Source organism: Solanum lycopersicum, chromosome 11 (genome assembly GCF_036512215.1).
Source record: "Solanum lycopersicum chromosome 11, SLM_r2.1".
Classification (NCBI taxonomy): domain Eukaryota; kingdom Viridiplantae; phylum Streptophyta; class Magnoliopsida; order Solanales; family Solanaceae; genus Solanum; species Solanum lycopersicum.
The window spans coordinates 3,012,364-3,032,452 of NC_090810.1; the positions used below are offsets into that span (position 1 = coordinate 3,012,364).

The 20,089-nt window shown below is 29.6% G+C and overlaps 2 protein-coding genes and 1 pseudogene across 2 annotated transcripts; all 3 read right to left on the reverse strand.

The window, feature by feature from the left end:
- Positions 1 to 8,077: 8,077 nt before the first annotated feature.
- On the reverse strand, positions 8,078 to 8,986 carry LOC138339658 (uncharacterized). The gene is made up of 2 exons (XM_069291524.1): positions 8,632 to 8,986; positions 8,078 to 8,517 (listed from the first exon to the last, which is right to left on the reverse strand). Exons 1-2 carry the CDS (start codon positions 8,984 to 8,986, stop codon positions 8,078 to 8,080), a joined length of 795 nt encoding a protein of 264 aa, XP_069147625.1.
- Positions 8,987 to 12,746: 3,760 nt separating this feature from the next.
- Positions 12,747 to 13,975, reverse strand: LOC101254963 (protein NUCLEAR FUSION DEFECTIVE 4-like; annotated as a pseudogene).
- A 2,615-nt stretch (positions 13,976 to 16,590) lies between these two features.
- On the reverse strand, positions 16,591 to 18,595 carry LOC101265191 (protein NUCLEAR FUSION DEFECTIVE 4-like). Its single transcript, XM_004249992.5, has one exon. The coding sequence runs from the start codon at positions 18,520 to 18,522 to the stop codon at positions 16,708 to 16,710; it is 1,815 nt and encodes a 604-aa protein (XP_004250040.2). The 5' UTR covers positions 18,523 to 18,595; the 3' UTR covers positions 16,591 to 16,707.
- Positions 18,596 to 20,089: the final 1,494 nt, after the last annotated feature.

Genomic DNA, 20,089 nt, shown 5'->3' on the forward strand with positions numbered 1-20,089 from the left:
GTGATGATTTATACGATTTTCTATCACATGTAGTTTAATTTCATTGTTTCTAATTAATTAGACTGTTGAAGAAACAATAAAAAAATTCGTTTGCCCCTTCCAGGCGATCAGAAAAGAAAGAACAGCTAAGATATTCATGATAGTTACGTATTTATAACATGTCATCTCTAATGCACAACTCAATGCTAAGTCATTGTTATGAGCTAAATTTGAAAAAGGATCGAACTATAAGAATTTATTGTATAATTATCTGATGCACTAAATTTTTATTACACGTTAAAAATGAAAAATGACAATAATAATTTATGTATTCACATTTTAACAAATTTAACATAAGATATTTAATTTGAAATTTATCTATAGAGATTAGTAAGTATGAGATAAAAATCAGAAAAAATAATGGTTTTCCTTAACCTAAAGTTCTTAGTGAAAAATATTATTAGTATATTAAAAAATAAGAGTATATTCTAATTTTAATTTGTTTAAATCAAATGTGTAGTTATATCTTATACATTCACTATTAGTTCAATGAATCGTAAAAATCTATCCATTGAATAACCTCGTCATTATTTAATATTGATATTGTAATCTCATTATAAACTTATTACCAAATTATTTGAATTTTGATTTGGCAAGCCAAATTTCAGACGAAAGCTTTTAAATTTAAAGCAACCGAACATGCAAAAGAAATATGATAAATTAAGGCAATTTTCACAGATAGCCATTAAAATAATTTTAACTAGTTTCATTGTTAATTATAATTTATAACTATATGTTAGAGAGAGGAGAGAGACGAGCGAGTGAAAGAAAGTGAGTAGAGATAAGTGAATTTTATATGTATATTTGTCAAAGTATATGTATATATCTGTTATATATATATATATATATATGTAACTGATATACACATATTTGTATATTTAGCAAGTGAAATTGAGAGAGGAAGGAGAGAATCAAGCGAGAGAGGGAGAGAGTGGAGATGGGCAATTGCATTTGTATATCTATCATATAATTGTATATTTAATATGTATAATTTGTTTTTATATATGTATAAGCATGGCGAGAGGTAAGAGGCACGCATAATAACAACTAAATTGAGTCAAAACCATAATTATTTCAAACTATAATTATGTTCCCTAATTAACTAGTATATATTTTTTCATTCACATGATTTTCCCTAAATTATTTGACTATGCTTTAAACAAAGAGTTTTGAAATAGGCTATACTCCTATTTTACCCTTATAACAAACAATTAAATAAACAACACTAAATAATTGGGTATGAAAATGGGGCAATGGATAAATAGTGGATCATTATATTTTAAGATGTTAAAAGTTATTATAAGTTATTTAAAATTTAGCCATTTTAGAATCAACACTAAATATACAGGATTGGAGTTTTATATTATAGGCATAACTTTCAAATTCAGCCCTTCGTGTCTAAAGTTAAAATTAGGGATAACAATGGGGCAAGACGAATGCACTATGGAGTGGATTTAAGACTATGTGAGACGGAGTTGGTTTAAGGTTGTATGGGGCGGGTGAGATGTGAGGCAGATAGAGGTGAGTTTTTTTAAAACTAATGCAAGGCAGGACAGGTTGCAGGTATATGTAACTTTATAATAGATTCAAACTTATTTTATATTTTTTTTATATGTTGTAAGAGTGATAGAATATTATTTATCAAGATAATCTCTTTAAAACTACTAAAATATTCAAGATAGTAACTAAAAATGGTTTAATAAAAAATAATATAATTTCTTACATGATTCTCAATTGACATCTAAAAATTAAAATTTTAAGTCCTATCAAACTAATACAACTTAATGAAAAGAAGAACTATTTTTATGAATTTTATTTTTAATAGGAGTATCAAATTTATCTAGAAAAAAATATGAAAAAATTACTTAAATACACAACTATAATTTTTATATTCTCCAATTTTCCCTACTTTTTTTAAATATTACATAATTCCCTATTTTTTTTATTTTAGTGTAAGTTTTTAGATACATTACACTCTCTCCTATAATACACATTTACCAATTTTAATGCCTATTTTTTCTCCATTAAAACACTCAACCTCTTAAATCAGTTTTTTAATTTTAAATTTTATCCATTTAAACACTTAACCTTTTAATCACCTTTTTGATTTTGAATTATTAAATTTAATAGAAGAACAAATTTTGAAATTTTGAATTTCAAAATTCAAAAAATCAGGAAGCAGGGTATCTTCAGTGCCTTCTACCCTTTTGTTCTTACCAACGTCAACTTTCACTTCCTTTTTTTTCCTTAATCGTCTTCACTCCACTCTTTCTTCCTATTTTTGAATCTTCTCAACCCAGCATATTTTTTTTTTCTTCTTTTATTATTAATCCATATTCGACTATTTCTTCCTAATCTTGAATCGTATGAACCCAGACCCTTTTTATAGTTAATCCATCATCAATTCGTATATTCTTCTCTTTTTTGTTTTTGTTAATTGTTCTATTACATCATAGTAATGGATCTGTCAATTAATAGAATGATATATGATTCCGACGATGATAATTGGAAAGAAAATAGGAAAAAGTCTTTGCATGATCCTATGAATCTTCAAAAGGATTCAAACAAAGACCATGGCGAAACATCAAAGGTTGTAAAAATACAACAAAAAAGGAAAAAAGAAGCAGCAAACACTGTTGTTAGGCCTACATTATCTCGGGTTAGTATTTTGGTACTTAAAAATGATGTTGTTTAAATTAGTAAAATTTTTAAGGAATCAAGTGTGCTTGCTGATACATTTGAAAAAGGGTGTATAGTGTTTTAGATGGTCAACTGATACGTGAATTTGTTGTGTTTCATAATATTTTATATGTATCATTAAGTTTTTGAAAATTATTATAATGTATCATTCAATAAGTGTAGTAAAGTATAAATTGTGCTTGATGATACATGTAGAATCTGTGTGTACATTGTTTAGTCAATGTACTGATACATGTAGTAGCTATGTATCACATGTTTTGCATGTAGTATGAATTCCTGAATGATATAATGTATCAGTAAGGTATTAGTTGTTTAGTTGATGTACTGATACATGTTTTGAAATTTGTTATAATGTATCATTCACTAAGTTTTAATAAATGATTCATCAGATATAGTTGATGATACATATAGATTCTTTGTGTATGTTGCTTAGTCGCTGTTTATGATACATGTATTAGACATGTATCACATGTTATAATGTTTTATTTAATTCACTGATACATGTTATAGACATGTATCACATGTTTTTCATGTAGTATGAAATTCTGAAAACTGAAACCATGTATCAGTAAGTTATTAGTTGTTTTATTTAGTAGTTATATTTCTATATCGTTTTAATTTGCGGTTTTATTTTCAAATTGCAGCCACTGAAGTACAAGATTAAAAAGATACAACACATCCCATAAGGTTTGCTGTCAATTTTAACAACAATTTCCTAAAGGACTTTGAAAAATACGTAGGGGACAATGTTATCCAAATGTTTAAGGATACAATTTTTGGACCCTTTTTAGACATTTCTAAATGTAATTTTCAGGGCCAAATAACTAAGTGCTTATTGCTTTTAGAATTGGAACAAAGCAACCCTAATGTGTTGCATATTAGACATTCCAACGGGTGTGTCCTGAAATTTGGTATGGATGAATTTGCATTATTAACAGGACTTAAGGTAAGAGGAAATACCAATGATTTCAAATACCCAGAACAAACTGATTGTATGCTTTTTAAAAAGTATTTCTCTGGTGCAGTCAATAGTGTTACAAAGCATCAACTAGTTCAAAGGTTTAAGATAGGTAATTGGGAAAGCAATCAGGATGCACTCCAAATGTCTATACTGTTCTTTATTCATACATTTGTATTAGCTACTCTTGATAATACAGCGATATCTATTGTCAACTTTCTAATGGTTGAAGATGGTAGATATCAACATTTTCCTTGGGGTCAGCTATCATTTTCCAAACTAATGGGTTCACTTAGACAGGATTTTGACGTTAGTAAAAAGTTGTACCGATTATATGGGATGCTATATGCACTAAATGTTTGGATCTACGAATGTGCATCCAATTTAAATTCAGAAATAGCTGTGAGAGAACGCAATGTCATCCCAAGAATATGCAATTGGAGAGTTGTGTCTGAAAAGGCAAAGTTTGAAATGCTTATGTCTACCATTTTTCAAGAGGTAAAATTTTATTTTTGTATATGGAATATCGTTATTTATGTCTTTGTGATATATTATGAATTATTACTGTATCTAACAGTTAAATTATCTTATGTGTTTGTGATACATTTAGAATGCGTGTTCAAACATTGTCCCAACAGCAGAGGAAATTGAAGCTTTTGATATTGCTCAAGTTGAACATGCTCATTCTACATCAATACCATTAGTATAACCAAACGAGGAAGATGATTTAGATGATTTCACCACAAAACCGCCCGAACAGTTATTGAGGACATATTCTAGAGTGTCTGATACATCTCCTCCACCACCGCCAAAAAGAAGAAAAAAATTGATTATTCAAAAAAAGAAGGTGTCAGAACAGAAATAGTCTGATCAATCAAATGTGTCTCCGACACCGGATGATGATGTACATGTTTCCATGTCAAGTCTGCCTCAACATTCGAATGCTGATGATGTACATGGTTCTGTTCCACAAGTGTCACCGAAATCGGCTGCTGATGTACATGGTTCTGTTCCAGACGTTTCTCAGAACCCGGCTGCTGATGTTCATGGATATGCAGATTCACAGAATGTCAACAATATAATTCCTCATATTGAAGAGTTAAAAGGACATTTGAAAACTTACGTAAGTAAATTATTTTATTATTTTTAAACAAACTTTTATTTATCCTAAATGTATCTACAATTTTTAGGTTGACAAGAAATTTGAGGAACTGATTATTTTGATAAAAGCAAATCACTCCCAGCTGATGCAATCTATTAGCAAAGAGAACATCAATTTTCAGGCTGATACAAGCACATTTCAGTCTGACAAACAAACATCTCAGCAAATACCAGTTGATTTCGATGATATGGGTGGCGTAGCTGAGGATGGTGGTGGTTTTTCTGGTAAAAATGGTGAGCATCATATCGTCGACGATGCAGGGGATGTCGATATGGATGGTGTTGGTATTTCCGTAAATGAGGGTGAACAAATAGTCAGTGATAATCCAAAGGTAATGTTTATGATACATTGGGTATGTTGTGTATCATGCACATATAGTCAATGCTTTGTATCTTGATCATTTTTTTTATCATTTTATATTCTGTCATGTATCATGCATATTTACTTAATACTATGTATCATGTGATCGTAATCAATGTTACGTATCAGCACAAATTATTTTAACAGTTTTTATTTCAAAACTGCATATTCAGGATGGTGACGCACATCAGTCGCACCAAGATTTAAAGGAACATATCATGGACCAAGCCGTTGATGACAATGTTCATCACAACATCCCTCATGTGTTGCCCGAAAAAACAACAACGGATTCATCGGTACATTTTTCAATTTTGATTTATGACACACAATTTCATTACACACAAATTTATTCTAAAAATCATTACTTCATATTATACAGGATTCTTCAACTTCAACAACAATATCGCCATCAACTCAAGCAGCAATAGATGCGCTTATCAAAGTTTTAGGTAAAGATGCTACCAATGCTAGGCCATTATATTCTTACGATCCACAGAATATAACTAGTAGCCAGTACTTGTTGACCGACAGTCAATTATCCACTGATATTCCAATAACGAAGATTGCTGTTAAAACTGATGCAGTCACTCCTGCGCATAGAAATAGAATACCCTCGAGAAGGATTCAATATCCATATTGTACTTCTTTTGGGTCAAGCGAGAAGGGAAAAGAGAAATTGAGATATGGCTCGACTCCATTTCCCGTTCGAAGGATGTGGCATTGCAGATAAAGTTTCACCGAAACTTATTGAGGATTACATGAATTGGTTGTTGAGGGGGCTTCTAAAAAATCATAACAATAAGTAAGTTTTGTACATTTTTTTTCTCAGTGTTAGGAGTAATCATTTTATATACAATTAATTCATGATACTTTGTTATATAAAAACTGTAAATAAGTTAGTGTTATGTATCATGTATTGGATTTACGATGATGGACTTTGTTGTTGCTTTTCCAATGAACAAGAATTGGTTTTATGTCATGTCACAGCCAAACAAATGTTGGTCTGATGAGGTAAAATATTAAACTATTTATGAAATATGTATCAGTCATAACTATATTATAACATCATGATACATTCTGTATAAGTATCATACTATTTAATTAGCAATGATACATTCTGTATAAGTATCATACTATTTAATTTGCAAAAGTATCATACTATATTCACATAATTATTTTTCTTTTTTTATATTGTTTAGATGTAAATAATTTCTTACTCTGTTTTCATTTTGTTTATAGCACATCGATGTGATTTTTTACTACCTTCGTAAAAAATCAAAACTTTGCAGCATAGATCAATATAGATACACAACAACCCACTGTTTGTTCATGTCACATGTAAAAAACTGTTATGATAGATATTACATGGACGATGATGATGATAGTCTTACTACACAAGAACATATTGATCGCACTTCAGTTGTATCTGTACATGAGAGGTCAATAATTAACATCATCAAAGGGTTTGGAATACCAGCTGCTTTACCATGACATCTTGTAGATGAGGTCTACATCCCAATTAACTGTGATCAAGAATTCCATTGGGTGTTGGCTGTTGTTGAGTTAAAAAACAGGTTGATAAGGGTTTTTGACTCATCAATTAGCACAAGGAAACAAACAATTCCTCATGAGATCAAGATGTTGTCTAAAATGCTTCCTTCATACCTACTTGACAGTGGATTTTTTGAAGAAAATGAACGCACAAAATTTGCTGACAACAATAATGGCTCACTTCTGGAGCCTCAAGTTCCTTTCATGATAGAATTTGCACAAGACATCCCTACACAGGAAAGCGATAGCCTGTAAGTATCAAGAATTTTTCATTTGCCCTTTTTAATGTATCATTAAGTTTTTAATTTATTCTGTATTTTTTGTAGAGATTGTAGGTTATATGTTACTGCATTTGCTGAGTATATCAGTGACCAAATCAATATATCTTATGCTGATTTTAATCTCAATTACCTGCGTCAAAGATATGGATCATTGCTGTGGAGTTATGGAAGTGAGAAGGCTAAGTGCGGATATGTTAGCGACAATGATGATCCACCAAAATCCAGGGGCGTAGTCACACCACCACCAGAAGAAGATTTAGTTCACATAGTGTAGCATTTCATGATAGAACAATGTTTTCATGATACACTGCCAAAACCAAATGATACATATGTACCAAACACACACTAAAAATAACTGATACATTGATTAAACCATATGTATAATGTACAATATGTTACACTCTAATCCTTAAATTTTACAAAATATTTAGGTAAATTGAATAGCATATTCATATGAATTGGTATTATTTTTTTAAAGGAAAGTTATTTACTGTATATTTCAATAAAAGCATAACAAAAAAAAGCATTACACAAGTTAAATTATATAAATTCACATGATACATGATTTATAGTCATTCTAAAGTACACAATAACCTCAACAATTTTTTATTTTTTTTATCTAATGGAGATGTATCATTGTGCAAACCAATGATACACACTAAAAGTACATGATACATTATATAAACAATGTGTACCAAAAACACACAATAAAAGTACATGATACACTAGATAAACCATATGTATCATGTACATTATGTTACCTATTAATTCTTAAATTATTTATCTTACTGTAGCATAAGATTTATATATTCAAAACAAATATTGAAACAAGTATATTTATCAACACCAACAATAAGAAAAAGTATTTATAATCATAAGCACGACTTCAAATTTAATTACCACATGTTTGTACGTTTATTTATCTAAACACAAAGTGTTCATTTTGCAGTTCTAATGAAAACTGAAATTCATTAAAATGTTTACGTTATAAATTATTCTTGATATCATAGAAATATTACGACTAATTCACTTCTCTTTTGGGTAGAAAGTACAAGTTCTTCTGTTGTGCCCTTCTTGTCCACATTGTCCACAACAATTTGTGTTCACCGAAATCTTTTCATCTGCATTCTTTCTTCTTCTTTTTCTTGGTCGTCCAGATGATCTTCTGTATCTAGGTGGATACACAGTTTCAGCTACCACGTGTTTAGGATCTGACCAATCTTTCTTATCTGGCATTGGCACCATTGGAATTTCATATGTTTTTGCCAACGCATCAGGCTTGTAATAATCAGAGCAATACGGATTCATATCAGTGACATTCTTTTTTTTCAATACAGCAATTGCATGTGAACAAGGTATCTCATCTAGTTGAAATCTACCACAACAACACACTTTCCACTCAAGACAAACAATATATTTTCTTCCATTTTCATAAACTGAGAAAATAAACTCAGATGATGAACAACCTGTGTACATTAAAAATTTTAAATATATAACTTTTAAAAATCAAATCATGTTAAAAAAATCATAATGATACACACAATTAGTTACATATAATATAAAGTATTATATAATGATACATACCTCCATTTTTGAACTTTTAGCCGCGTTTATAATCAACAATTCCTCAAATTTTCTACCTAATGTGTCCTTTGTGTATGAGGCTACTTCTATGTTTTTGCAATGCCAAGATCCAAAAAGAATTCTAACCTCTTCCAAGAATTCTAATATAGTTAATTGGCGTGCTTCAACAAGACAACCATTGATACATTCTGCAATGTTTGAAGTCATCATTCTACCTCTGTTTACTGTTGCATGAACTCTTGACCACTTTTCGTAACTTGCATATTCAAGGTACTCCTTAACCCTGTGATCAATTCTATCAACCTTAGCCATCAACTTATCAAAATCTTCCTTTCTATATGCCTTAGCCATAGAGTAGAATAGATCACTTATGACCTTTTTGCTCCTTTTGAAGTTTCCACATACATTCTTCCAAAGATGCCAGATGCATGCATAATGAGGTACATCGAGGAACACAATCCTTACACTCTTCATGATACTCTCATTTCTATCTGAAACAACACACATATCTTTTCTATCGCCAATGCATGTTTGAACTGTTCGAAAAATCATGTCCACGAACAATCATTTTCGGTGTCAACAACACCATATGCCAATGGAAATATGCAACCTGATTACACACACATTATATTATTTGATACTTAATATATAAAAAGACATCATTACTATAAATAAAAAATACCTGCGCCATCAAGTGTGCTTGCTGATACAAATGTCCCTTTGTAAGCTCCACTCAGATGTGCACCATCCACAACAACTACTGGTCTGCAGTATTTAAATTCCCTAATGAATGGTCTTAAGGCAATGAACAGATACATAAATTCATCATCTTCAGTCTTATGCATTCTTATATAAGAATCTGGATACACAGTTTTTAACATGTGTATGTATCGCGGCATCCGTCTATATCCTGCAGATGGTTTTCCCCTAATCATGGAGAGTGCACGTTCTTTAGCACGCCATGCTTGCTGGTAAGATATTTCAACACCATAATATTCTCTAATATCATCAATTACATCCCTTGGTGTATAAATTCGTTTATAATTGACCAATTTTGGAGCTGTCACTCCACTTACAAATCCCACTGTTGCTTGGACTTTGGTTAATACCCTCTCCCTCATCGGACACGTATGTTCACTATTGAAATTTCTAACAATGAATATATCAGATTTTTTCCTACACGACGCCTTCATAGTCCAACCACATTTGTCTGAAAAGCATACCAACACATAGCTGCGTACATTTTTTAAGCATATTAATACACATATAAAATGCATCATATATAATATATTCAACAATAATGTTTAAAGTAATCAAACAATGAATCACATGAAAAGTATCAATCAATTTTTAAGAAAAGTATCAAAATTTAATGAAAATTATCCACTATTTGTGATATGACTGTTTAAACTGATACAGTCCTTATTATATCAGTAGTAGTACTTTCAAGTATCAAATATAGTTATTTCAATGTATCAAAAACAAATTCCTGAAATGATGATACATTAGATTATAAAATAACATATGAAACATGCAGGTTTTCATATAGAACAGTAATGTTTCATGTACTAATTAAATTATAAAACAACACATGATACATTAAAATATCAAAACACTGTCATACCTTTGTTGATCAAACCTCTTCACTTTGCAATTGAAGTTGTTCTTTATCTTCTATTTCGTCATCACATCTACAAGTGTTGCTTTATCCTTGTATATCTGACCTGTCTTCACATCAACGATATCTGAATTGATTATAACATTTGCAACTCCAACTTCTGCATTTTCATGTGACTCAAATAAGCTATTTTCAACTATTGCCAAAGCCTGTGTATCATTTGTTGTGCCTTCTACACACGTTATTTCTCCACTTCTTCCATCAAAGTTATGTACAGTACCACTATTCTTCTCAATTGTGTCAATACATAATGGATATATTAAAAATCCAGGCTCGTTTTTTTTCAGTTCAAAATATAGTTTAACACTCATATCGTTCTTAAGTTTCATCGGACAGGAGTTACCTTCTATAATGTATCGAATTTCAATTTCTTTCCTTGATACATCAATATCCAACTCGGCCGCAATTGTTGCTTTGGGATTAGAAAACGAAATTGAATCTCCAACAACGATTCCATCAATTTTGTAACTTTCATACCGCAATTCGTTCACCCAAATTCCGGAATGTCTCATCAAAATCGAAGTATTCATCTTCAAAAACCCACTGCAACAACAACAAAATTTCGGTAGCTCCAATTTTAACAGACTGTTTAAAAAAAATTATTTTCAAAATAACTGATACAATCTTTGATTTTCAAATTTTGAAATTAATATCCAATTAAGTGCTTATTTAATGCTGATTAATGATCTGTTACCACAAATTAAGCTGTTTCAGTAACAACATTAAAGTTACCGTTTTTATCCCCTATTTTTTCTTAACAGTTTTAAGTTACCATGTATTATTTATCATGTATAATTACATTCTAAAGTATCACAGCTCAGTAATTTTAAGGGATTTTTTGTAATTACTAAACTTGTCGGGACAGAATGTAATTATTGAATTACACTATGGGATTCCTTAAATTTTTACAAAAAATATTTTAAAAATTATGTAGGGTGGGTGGGACGAGTTGAATATGAAAAAAGCTGTTACGTGGCAGGGCAGATTAAATTTTTTGCGAGTAAAGCTCAATTCACCCCACACCGCCTCATTGTCACCCCTGATTAAAATTATCGAAGTTAGATCAAATCTAATTAAAAATATCTAAATCAAAATCAAATTTCAGTTAAAATTCATTCACAATTCAAATCTTACGAAATTCAAATATACTTTTTTTCCGAACTAAAGTTTGTCTTTCTTTGCATAGTTTTTTTTTTTTTTAACTTTCTTCATCTATAATTGCTAGTAGGCTAAGCTTATATATGTTGTATTATCAAAAAGGGAGACAAAATAGAAATGTTTGTCACATTGCTAGTTCTTAAGCACATCACCATTCACCAAGGAGGAAAAGAACAACAAAAGGTTTTGTATCAAATTGACCTCTTCAGGCTATAATTTAAATACTTTCTGAAATTGACTAGACTTTAAATATTACATATACAAGTAGAATTCATAAATATACATTTTTCAGTAAATGTAATTGAAAGATAAGTAATAATTATAGACAAATATAATTGAAAAATCAATTCTATTAAAATTGACCCACATCTTAGAATGATATTATAATAATTTCAATTGAAATCTCGATTTTTCGAAGCGTTTTAAAAGGAATAACTTTTTTCAAAATCTTGAAGATTTTATCATGAACGTTGATGTTGGGCTATTGTCGTAGCCCACTACTAGTCCAATTGTCGTAGCCCACTACTAGTCCAATGAGTTATATTGTCCACAACATGTCACAAGTTCTAGAAGAGTTCAAAATTTAAACGTGAATTAATTTCAAACTAATCAAATTAAGTGAATAATATATGTATACACATTATATATTATATATGGTGTATTCATTGATTTGATATAAATTTTAAAATGCGTATAAATTAATGTTTACAACGTAATATCAAATATTATAAAATATTTCAATAGTCTCTATATTAACTCTTCAAAATTGAGTAACGACAGAAGCTATTTTGAGGTATTTCTGAAAAAAGAAAATAATTATAAAATAGTTAAGGTAGAATGATTATTTAGATTAATTAATTATAAAATATAATATAAGAGTAAGAGTTGCAATGGGTCAGTAAAATATCCACCAATAAATATTTCACATAAAAATTTACCATATGAAATCAAACAAAAGAAAACTAAAAATTAAGTTGAGAAATAAAAAAAACTAGTTTTTTTTTTTGGAATAATTAATTCCAAACTATAAATTCACAATATACACTTATTTTTCAGTAGTAGAAATCATCTTCACCTCCTTTTTATTTGCTTCCATTTGATCTCTAAACCTTTTATAAACATCACTCTTGTAATAATCCATAGTTCTCTTAACCAAAATCAAAGAAACACTAGCTCCAAATAAATTAACACAAGCTAATATAATAAAAGAATTTCTATAACATTGGTTTAATTCTTTCACCATTGATCTTGTCAACCCTTTACTTTTTAGTTGCTTCAATGCCTCATTATCATATAATCTCCCAACAACTTGCACATTCAATATATATGACTACCAAAATAGTTCCATATACTCATTAGGGACACAAATGTGCTAATGGTATGTTGTGGATACCCTAAGGACTCACCAATTTGTCTATTGATGTTAAAACTACACCCTAGTCCACAAAAAGTTGCCACAAATAATATCAACATGTCTATACTCAATAACGCTTGTAATATAGTATAATCCTCACCCCTTTTTGGCTTCTTGAATATGTCACTAAAGCATCCAACTTCCTTCTTCTCTTGTACTTTCACCATGGAAGAATATTCCGGCAACTCGATTTCCGACACCCGCGCCCTAGATATCGGCAAAGGAGGTTCTTCAACAATAACCCTAGAAGGTACACTTTCCAATTCTTTCTTATTCAACTTCCAACTTGCATACTCCTCCCTTATTGCAACAAATTATGGACAAAATAACACCACACAAACTATAGTAGCACATGCAACATAACCAATGTGTGAGAACTCAATGTACTTTTGTGCAATTGTAATCCCCATCAATAACAAAGCCAATACAATTGATATTACAAGTGTCACATAAAATACTTTCACCTCATTAGGATGTCTAGAAAATTTCTTCTCCCTAATACTAAATATAAAAATCATCGATAAGAGTGCAGGTAGCCAAGCAATTAAAAGTATCAACGACTTCGAATCATTACCATAAATAGCTAAATAAAGTTGTGTAAATATTGCACCACTTAAACCTACAAAACCCTTCATCAATCCCAACATCATCCCTCTACTATGTGGGAAATTTTTAACACATGTAACAAGTGAACCAGTATTAGCAAAATTTTGTGAATTTGCACCTACACATATGTACAAACACATATGCCATATTTTAGGTTTTGCAATTTTTTGGTCACGGCTAGCCATATTAATAAATATCCACTTAAATTCATTAGTGATCCAATTAATAGAACAAATCAAGTAGGTGTTACCTCAGCTAAAAGACCAGAAAGGACACCAACATTAGCACCCAAATCTTTGAATGTACTAAGAAGATTGAGGGTAGTTTGGTCATATCCAAGTGTCGATTTTATAGTTTTCGAATAAACACCAAATAAATATGTTGCACCTGCACCAGCCATGATCAAGTATGAAGCAAACATCATAAACCATCTTCCACGAAGAAATTGCAAAGTAAAATTGCATAATTCAAAATCTCGACCCATATTTTTTGAAGTGTTTTAAACTATGGTGAAATGAGTGTTATAAAGGTTTTATTTATGGGAATTTTAGTTAGTTTTATTAAGGCTATAAAATACTTATTAAGTAGTGTGATTTCGTTAGAAGAGGGAAATAATTAAAATGTCACTGTATATTTATATTAATTACATTATCGGATAATAAAGGATAATGTTGATATAGTTTTTGAGTTTATGGAGTCTTTGGTATAAATAAGATAATGTATCAATAATAATTCATGACTTGACATGAAGTGTTATTTGATATTTACATAACATAATCGTACTCATATTAATTTATTGATTTTACGTTAATTTCATAAAGATAGAAATAAAGTCTGATATATCATAATTTAATTACAAATATTTGTATATTCACGACGTATATATGCATATAAGTATTTTAGAATGATTAAATGATATATATTTTTACTTTATTAATAATCAGTAAATTAAATTACTTGATTTGATATTTAATTAACGGGGGATATAAATATTTTTTTTCTATGAATAGCGTCGTACACATGCACAAATTTCTTATAAGAACTAATTATTCATGGAGTATAATTCTTTTTTCCTCTAAAAATTAGGGAATATCCTTTAAATTAGGGAATTTAATATTCAACAAATTTTACTACCATAAAAGAATTAGAAATGTTGTGGAGGAATTTAAAATTTATGGGTTCAATATTTTAATTTACTTTTTAAAAATTATATGTGAAGCTTATCATAATTTTTTATTGATAATTATCTTGTGAATGATAAAAAATACTACATGTATAGTTATATATTAAAAATATATCACTCAATTATATGATTAAATGAATAAAAATTTCATTTGTCTCCCTTACAAGATGGACAAAGTGTGAAGACGTAATAAGTTTAGAAACTGTTTTATGCACAATGTTAAACATGAGAATGAAGAAAACTAAATTATACCATAGTATAAAATTTTTATATAAAATTTAATAAATATTAAATATGAATTCATAATTTTAACAGTACAAGAAGTTCAATCACAAAAAATTTAAAAATTAAATCTAGCTTTTAAATTCATCCCTCCCACTTAAAAGAACCATTTTGATTAGAAACTCATAATTGATGAGTCATTATATTCCACATACATGAAAATAAAAAAGATCAAATAGAGTCAATATCATTACACGTAAAAATTATTAAGCGATATTTATACACGTATAAAAGATGTTAATATCGTTGCATTCAGAATCTCTACAATCTTAAACAATATTTATATATGAAGTGATAATTATAAATTCCCACGTTATATTATTGTCACAAAATATATTAATAACGATAATTATATTATTGTTCTTAATTAAGTTATAGTGATACCTAATGAAATGCAAAGTTATTGGTAATCCTCTTAAAAGGGAGGGGACCTCGTTCCTAAAAAAGAAACAAATTAGGACTACTTTAACAACAGTTACTTAAAAGGCATATATCGAGAAGTTATTTAAATTTAAAACTTTTAATTACGACGAAAAATAAAATATTCATCACCTACCAAAGTAAATTAGTTATTTATAAGTCATATTTATTGCACCAGAAAGTTGGCATGCCTAATGCTACGTACTCATAATTAATTATACTTATCGCCTTTTAAAGTGAAAGCCTCCAAAAATAAATGGTGAAATATCAAAATTGATATATCAATCACAATAAATAAAATTAATTTCTTTATCACACGAATTAAATTTTTAGAACTTAAATTTGAGATCTTTTCATCTCTATGATTATATTTCTTTAATAATTATTTTAGTGATTACTTATTACTTTTTTCGAATAATTCAAACACCACGTATTTGGGTCAAACAAAACAGCTCTTCTTTCCACACAAATTTCAACAAGTCAAACTATAATACTCTAATTATTAAGATTTATAATTAGCTCGTAAATAATAAATCATTATTTATAATTCGTCACTAAATAAAATTGGCAATGGAATAAAGGGGTTAGCTTGCATTTCACTTTCATTTAATTTATATATTATATATATACAATCTTTTTTTAATAAAAATTTAAAGCCTACCTACCAAGTTTATTTTAATTTTCTCTATTTCGGTCAATCACTAACAATATTTTTAGTCTGAGTTGTTAACCTTTCCTTTTTCGTTGAGAAAAAAGATTAAGTATGTTGTTTGAAATAATTTTCAATCTGAACTGATTTCGTACTCTATAATAATAATAAGGGATAATGCACAAGTACCCCTCAACCTATGCTCAAAATCTCAGAGACACACTTATACTATACTAAGGTCCTATTTTCCCCCCTGAACTTATTTTATAAGTAATTTTCTACCCCTTTTTTGGCTACGTGGCACTAGTTTGAAAAAAAAGTCAACCATCGTTGGGCCCACAAGATAGTGCCACGTAGGACGAAAAGGGGTAACAAATGATTAATAAAATAAGTTCAGGGGTAATAGGACCTTAGTATAGTATAAGTGTGTCTCTGGGATTTTGGGCATAGATTGAGGGGGTACTTGGGCATTATCCCTAATAATAATGATATTATTATAACTTGTTCGAACGTAAGATGCTATAACAATACAACATACACAAAATTAAGTAAATGAAAATACATGTGAGGGAAAATATCAAAAATATATTTCATACTTGTACTATATATTACAAAAAAAAGAAGCTATATAAATCTTTAATTTCATTTTCTTCTATTCAACATTTTTGTCTTCATTCCTAATCTACCCCTTACTAGTACTATTTTGTCCCAATGTCATTTCCATCTCAAGATTCTTATTAGCTTCTTCTCTAAATTTCTTATAAATATCACTCTTATAAAACTTCCTAGTCCTAATCACTAAAATAATTGAAATAAAAGCCCCAAAAATAGTAACTAATGTTATAATAATAAAAGCTAATTTAAAACACTCAACTCCATCACAATTCAAATCTTCACCTTCTCTTCTTATTCTTCTCAATATCTTCAATTGTTTTTCTGCCTCTTTATCATATAAATAACCAGCCACTCTTACATTAAGCACATATGAACCAATTGGACTTGCTACTGACCCAAAATTATATAATGTTGAGTAGTATTTTAGTCCAAAAAGTTCAGAAATTATTGCAAAAAGTAATGGCCATTGTGCACCAAAACAAAATCCAATAATTATAGATGCAATATATAGTCCACTAGGCACATTAAATGCAATTAAAATGTGTCCTATGCATGAGACTATTAGTGTTATGGTTAGGGCTAAAGGTCTTGGAAATTTGTATTTTTTCAAAAAATATTCAGATAAAAAACCAGCCACTACTCTACCTAAATAATTCCATATACTTACTAAGGACACAAATGTACTAATACTTTTTTTAGGGTACCCTAGTGATGTCCCAATTTGACCTAAGTTGTCTATAGCTGTTAATGTCCCTCCAACTCCACAAATTGTAGCAACAAATAGTATCAACATGTCTAGACTGAATAGAGCTTGGAGTATAGTAAAGTCTTCGCCCCGAGCTGGCGGTTGAAAAACCGTCTTCCAGCAAGAAATCGAAACTTCTGAATCTTTGAAGTCAACATCAAAACTACTTTTTGACTTCCCCTCAACAATACCATCCAAATCTTGTTTCTCAAAAGTCGTGTCAGTAATAACCGATGCTGCTGCTGATGCTGGTGCTGGCAGTGGTAATTGAGGACCCTCACTTTTAGGGTTTTCAGTTACAACTTTGACCTTGGAAATACTATCCAAGGCTAATTTCTTCGCGTTCCATGAATTGATTTCCTCTTTTATAACCAAACCAAGTGGTAGGAAAAGCAAGAATACCACTAGAGCTGCACTCAAACCGTACTCCATCTGTGTGAAATTAAATTTCTTTTGAAGTATGATAATCACCATGAGATATCCAGCTAGAACAAGCGACATATATAAAAACCTATAAAACACTTTAAGTTCGTGTGTGATTCGAACGACTTGTATAATCCTTATGGTACGTAAAAATACTAGAGAAATAACAGCTGGCAACCAACCAATAAGTAAAATTAATGACTTAGAATCATTACCATAAATTGCATGATAAATTTGTGTTATAATTGCACCACTTAAACCAACAAAACCTTTGAGTAATCCAAGAACAGCACCACGTGACTCTGGAAAATTTTTAACACATGTCACAAGTGCACCAGTATTAGCAAAAGATTGTGAATTACCACCAATACAAATATATAAACACATTAACCAAACTTTTGTTGACATTTTTTTGGTAACGGCCATCCATATCATAAAATAACCAAAGAAATTTAATATAGCACCAATTGAAAGAACAACCCAAGGGGGTGAAATTTCATTGATTAAACCTGATAAAATACCAACATTTGACCCTAAATCTTTGAAAAAACTTAGTAGATTGAGGGTAGTTTGGTCATATCCTAAGGAAGATTTTATGTCACCGGAGTATAGACCGAACATGTAGGTGGCACCCGCGGCTGATAGGATCAACATGGTTCCAAACACCATGAACCATCGGCTCACGAGGACTCGGATAGATAAGTTCATCGTCATGTTGTAATATGATCGATGAATATTTTGATCGAATTGATATTTATAGATGCTTAAAATTTGGCCACACACATTTGTAGTTGTATACATGAAATTGTGCATGTTTATATAGACCTCATATAACACCTACCCTAGTCATGCAACCCCCCCACCCCCACCCCCCACAACCTACCTAAAATAATAATAATACAACATTACCCTATTAATGGTGGGGGTGGGGTGGGGTGGAGGTGGGGTAGTCCAAAACATAGACTTTATAGTTGACTTGAGCTAGTTTCTTGGAAAGAAGGGTGGACAAAGAAAGATATATTTTAGAAAAAATCTATCAAATTGAAGGATAAAATTGTAATTATTAGTCTTAATAAATAATTGAAGCAATTCTATTTTATATGAGATATTTGATATTGTAATTCATTAAAAATATGATTTTAGCTATATTAGATGATCTTGGCATATATAGAAGATCAACACAATAATTGACTTTTTATATCGTTATTATAAGTTGGCATGAGATTTCATTTTCTATAATATATTTTTATTCGAATGAGTATTACAAAATTTGATTTTAGATATATTATAGGATTTTTTTTATATGGAAGATCATCACAACAACTTATAATGTGTTGATTTATTATACTGATTAAATTATAAGTCGATAAGAGATCTCAATTTTTATATATATTTTTATTTGGATGATCATGAAATACGGGATATTTAATATTGTGGGGTAATTAATTAGTTATACTCATCGACCAATGAAAACTATATGTGCCCTACATGTGCAACTTGTAAGTAGTTCTAGTTTCATTATTATAAATCTTGATTATAAAAGTGTCATTCATTTATTTAAACGTAAAATTAAAAAAAAATTATATACAAATTCTATTATATAATGTCCATTATTGATCGAACATGTGGCCATAAAAATAAAATTTAAAAAGATCTAAGGGTCAATCAACTTGTTACGTTTTATCATTTAATTTAAACGTCGAAAACTTATCTCTTGAAGAAAACGACTAATTAATTAGTACTATCTCATTTGTAGGCAATATATGCTCTCACTGTCATAAAAAGTAATTTTTCGTAACAATAAATATTTAAATTAATAAAAGAAAATATTAATATTAGTATTACTTAATTGTCATTAGATATAATATTGTTATAGTAGTGCTAAAATGCAATGCTTCTAAAAATCATATATTCATTAGCAAATTACACTTAGAAAATATGAGATCGGATAATTGTTAGGAAGCGTTTTACCCTTTAATCAGTGGTTAACTATAATAAAAATAACTTTTAGCGGCATTAAATATTAAAAATAAAGAGTGCTTAAGTCTTTATCGACATTAGTTAAGTGTCATTAGAATCAATGTCGCTAAAGACTTTAGGGACATAGGTAAAGAGTGTTAATTGCTGCTAAAAATACATATTTAGCAGCAATTAATATTTAATTATCGCTAATAATTATTTTTGTTGTAGTGGACAAACTAATAAGAGCTTGAATAATATATATATATAGTTATTTCTTGACTTTTACGCAATTTTACTTTTTTATATTTTGACACCGCTT

Bases quoted from the DNA above. Each gene is read 5' to 3' on its own strand.
- LOC138339658 (XM_069291524.1), bottom strand. From the start codon at position 8,986: ATGGCTAAGGCATATAGAAAGGAAGATTTTGATAAGTTGATGGCTAAG. The intron at 8,518-8,631 runs GTATCATTATAT...TAATGTACACAG, and splicing joins AAGTTCAAAAATGGAGGTAT to GTTGTTCATCATCTGAGTTT.
- LOC101265191 (XM_004249992.5), bottom strand. From the start codon at position 18,522: ATGACGATGAACTTATCTATCCGAGTCCTCGTGAGCCGATGGTTCATG.